Source organism: Halyomorpha halys, unplaced genomic scaffold, assembly GCF_000696795.3.
Source record: "Halyomorpha halys isolate HHAL.00 unplaced genomic scaffold, Hhal_1.1 Scaffold724.1, whole genome shotgun sequence".
In the NCBI taxonomy this organism is placed as follows: Eukaryota; Metazoa; Arthropoda; class Insecta; order Hemiptera; family Pentatomidae; genus Halyomorpha; species Halyomorpha halys.
Window position 1 is genome coordinate 421,226 of NW_027111310.1, and position 4,886 is coordinate 426,111.

Below are 4,886 nucleotides of genomic sequence, written 5' to 3' on the forward strand. Positions count from 1 at the left end.
AAAAAAAAAAAAAAAAAGATCTACTATAAAAGTTATTGAACCAAAAAGTTTAAAAATAGGCATAAATTTAGTCAAACCGAGACAAACAATGGAATGAGAAGGTAGAAGAATCTAATTGTTTATACCTTGTAATGTTATGTGTCAAATAATCGATGCTTTTCCACGTCTATTTTATCTAGTTTAACACAAAGCGTTCCTCAGTCGGTTCAGGATATTTTAAGAAGATACCAATTATTATTATTTATTTATTTAATAATTAATTTACAGTAATTTACGACTGTACAAAATAATAAATACAATAAGGAAATATGTTGTATGTTTCATTTACACTTGAAAATGTTGGGAAGGAACCACCCATCGGTAGTACTTCAAGCTTTAATTTAAATTAGAAGGTCCCGTGGTCTTCTTTTTTTCAGACGCCTGGGAGGATTATCAGATATTGTTAAGGATGAGAGATTAAGAACTAACAGATTAGGATGAGTAAGGAGTTTGGAATGAAAAGACGCATATCTGTTTTGGGGAAATATGCAATTAATGGGATGTTAAAGTCTTTGTGGATGAGTTTATTTGTAACGTAATAAGGAGCATCAAGGATTTTGGATTGTAATGATTGGATGTGGGAGAAATTTGATGCTTTGGTAGAGCCTCAGAGCTCTATTCCATACGTCCAAATTTGTCTGATTATCATAGTGTATAATAATTTTTTGTAGAGAATGGGAAGCTTAGAGCGTTTGTCAAGTACTTATCAACAAATTTCTAGAATTATTTTAGATCAACAATCTAATTTATACATATTCACCTTCTGTTAACGCCATATTTAATATAAATTTGTAAATATTTGTTTATTGAAGTATTTTTTTTTTCATTTAATTACTTTTGTATTTTATTTAAAAGTGTGTTTTATTTTAAAAGAAGCTGTGTTTATTACCTTGTATTGGAATGTTTATATGCTGGAATAACGGCCAGTAACAATTATTTTGCCTAGCAACAATACAACAATCTACTGCTTAAAGTCTGTTTCCCAGTTGTCTTTGTGTAGTTGGTCACATATCTTCACCAGACCTTTGTCTGCGTAAATCGATCAGAGCACCGTATAGACGTGGGCCCACCAACGTATGAATAATCGTGATTGAAAACATCGTATCGGACCCATCGGAGTTCGTCCAGCAGTAGTTTATTTTATATTTATTTTTTTTATTTTATCGTCAATTTTATTTTAATTTTGTTCTTTATTATTTCTGAAGGTTTTATTTTTGTACATGTTTACAATTGTTATCTTAGACAAATACATTTTTATAATCCGAATCAGCTTGCTTTGTTTCTTTTCTTTTTAAATCATAGTCAATTTTAGGTGGCTTTAACACCCAAACACAACAATTTTGGGAATTTTTCTCTGGTCAAAATAGTGGTATCTGTGCTTTCTTTTGAGGTTAGTTTAAATTTTCTAACCTTCACTAGCGTTAATTACTCTAGAATTTCCGATAGAATGGGGTACCTTAATTTACAGATTTTTATTGTAAATAATATTTTAAGACGACTTCATGCCGGCCACTTTTTTTATTCGAAGAATCCCAAAGGCGAAATTCACCGAAGCCTCAATATTTGTTTTACATGTTTTGTCGATTCGCGTGTTTAAAAAAATTATATTCGATTGCTTAGTAAACCCCCACAGTTAATACGTGTCAGTTTCAAAAATCCAAAGGTTGAGGGAAAAAATACATATAAATTATAAGAGTTTTATTTATTGTAACGATTACATTATTTTTTGTATTAATCAAGATTACCACCTTTGAAAAGAAATGTGGGGCAAAATGATTAGCCGTTTGCGGGCAGAGAAGAGAAAGCGAGGTAAATCTACTAATTCGTAAATGATAAATAATGGGAAAAACATTAAATGTATATACATTCAAAACAAGTTCGTTTTAAAAAATCAGTTTAAAAGAAACTAAAATTAGTTGTTAACACAATTTAGCATAATATTAAAAATAAAATTAAGTATGGGGCATAACTTCGCGTTAAGTAGTTATATTATTATGATTATAAATTCACTAGAAAAATTAATGAATAAAAAAAATATATATAAAGACAAGAAAAATTGCTTACGATAGTGAACCGTGGTGAGTTGTGGCAACAAAGAACGCAATGTTAGTACGCAAGTACTTGAACATTATCTCCACCAACCAAAAATCTCTCAATCCCACCTAGTAACGTAAGAGATGTGAAAAAAAATTTTCGGTCTAAACTTAAAAAGAAATATCATTGAAATATAAGAAAAACCCCGTGATAATGGTCGGCGAGACACAGGACGACTTTAAAAACTAAACTGACCCGAGAAATATGGGATGGTTGCAACTAAGGGAGGAATATAATATCTAAATATTATTGATAATTTTATTTAACAATACACTTAAATACAAAATAAAACAAACATTTCTATTTTCAAGTATAAACAATAACTTTAAAAAATAAATAAAATTGATTTATAATGGCTATACTATACTAAATAAGACTAGACATGTTTTTCGAAACAATTTATGTATCTATAATGTTAGATATTTTATTATTTTTTATTGATTCTGTAATTCTTTTTATTCATTTTAGTTGTTATTTTGTTTTTTGTTCTTAGCCCTGATGAAGGTGACACTAGCTTACAAGTTACAAGAATTTTCAACAAATTAGCACGTACTAGCATGAGAAGATTGTCTGTTGATCGTGCTTCACGTTTTAGCTGCTAGGTTTCGCCAGATTGGACAGTTAAGGTTCTTGGTGACAGCAGTTCGTATAAGTTCTAATTTATTCAGTGGCCAATAGATAGTAGAAAGCTGCTACAACCAAAATAATATGAAGTAGTAAATGCTAAACCTTAAGAGCATTTGGATTTTTAACTAGTTGAATTATCACTTCGCAATAATTGGTGGAGGCTGGTGCAGGAGGCCAGGAACCAACATCGAGTTGTAGTACCAAATTAATAATAATAGTAAATTATCACTAAAAAGAAGATAATCCTAATAAATTAAATAAACTACCCTCCTTAAACAAAAAGCTAGCATAATGGCCGGAGAGTGAAGTTATACAAATATTTTTTCATTTTTTTGGCTAACTTCATTGATACAATAACGTAAACATATAGAAGCGTAGAGGCTTTATTTTACATGTTTATTAAAAATTAAATTTTTTTCAGACTCTTATATTAACCATACTTGTACCACAGTTGCTCTGTCAACTATTGGAGCCTTCACCCAACTCTTTTCCGACGTGTCAGATCAATAAAATGCTGGATATGAATTCGCCATAGAATCCTATTAACAACCAGAATCCCTAAATAAAATTCATCCTGAACGTCCAATTGGTTATTCCATATTTAAGTGTGCTGGAGAAGATTAGATCATTGACAGGACCATCAAAAAATAGATCACATGCCTGGCATGTATACTGCGACACCCTGTGGTGTCCCAACCTCAGTAATATACATATGTTATACATTATTTACTAACTATATCAATTTAAATAAATATGTCATAACTAATAAAATATAAGTTTTATGTTGTTGTCTCGGTAGGAACCAAATCAGTCTAGTTCTATTTCAGAAGGTTGTATTTTATAACCTCTCAAATTCCACCATGAGATACCCTTTCCTCTCTAGTCGACATGTAACATTTTACAATCTGAAAAATAAAAATAAAAATGTATGAAATGGCTAAATTTAACAAAAATAAAAATATATGTACTTATCTTGAAACCAAGACCAGAGAAATAAAAACAAATAGAGTCTAAATAACCTTCAAGAAAAAAATTACTTTTTCATTCGGAGCACCATATCTTTAAAACTACCTAAAACACAAGGAAACCTAAAAGAACACAATTTAAAAACGAGTAAATTTGTTAAAATATGAGTTATTTACGTTCAATAGTTTCCGAGATATAATTTTTTAGAAAGCCACATTTCATAAAAAATGTACTGACAAATCATTTGTAAATGAATATATTATGGGAAATTTATATCTATGAAAGTATTAGACGTTCAAATGCCTATTAGTAATAAAATTAAAGCTAGGTTAATTTCCTATAAAGTAGCTTATGATATTTATCTTCAAAGAAGTAATAGTTTTCATATTTGCCAAAATATATTCATAAAATGTTGTTTTATAGTTGTTTTTGGGTTAAACAAAATTTTGGGTTTATGAAAAATTATATCTCAGGAACCATTAGACGTGCAGATGTCTGTCAGCAATTAAATTAAAGCTAGTTTAATGTGGTATAAGGTTGTTTATCTTTGTAGGTGTTGTTGTTTTTATGATATTTGTTCATGAATAAGAATTTTATTTATGAAATTTTTACCAAACAACTAGAAATCAATTATAAGGTGTAGATAGTTGACCGTAGATTAATGATTGGAGAAGTTTGTCGTGGAGTGCGGTCAGCAAAGAATAATATAAATAAACAAAACTATATTTATTTATTTTATGCCGACGTTTCGACCTGGGTTTCAGATCTTCATCAAGGCTATAGAACAAAAGAGATAACAACAAAATTTAGAGAAACGTAAAATTGAAAAGGAATAGTATACAAACAAATTTGGAATTATACAAAATATTGAATTGAATCATAAATGATAAAAAATTGATAACTGATAATTCAATAGTAAAAAAAAAAAAAATTAAATTGATTGATAATCGTGGAATTAGATTGAAAACAGTGAAAGATGAAATATAATATCATGTAGGTAAGAAGATATGTATAATATAAGATATGCAATTAGTGTCTAAAAAACTGAAGAAAAAAAAAATTGAATCTACAAATTGAACAATATGACGGACAATGAAAAATAGAGAGTGGCTTATATCTGAATTACAGTGTGAATATTAACTTATATACCTATACTTTAA

At 29.0% G+C, this 4,886-nt stretch overlaps 1 protein-coding gene across 1 annotated transcript in view; it reads right to left on the minus strand.

The window, feature by feature from the left end:
* Window positions 1–3,543: 3,543 nt before the first annotated feature.
* The window catches only part of LOC106685678 (3'(2'),5'-bisphosphate nucleotidase 1), a 28,537-nt gene continuing 27,194 nt past the window's right edge, over window positions 3,544–4,886 (minus strand). The window contains exon 6 of the mRNA XM_014428491.2: window positions 3,544–3,665. Coding sequence (XP_014283977.1) covers window positions 3,659–3,665 — 7 coding nt within the window. The 3' untranslated portion in view covers window positions 3,544–3,658. The remainder of the gene's footprint in view (window positions 3,666–4,886) is intronic.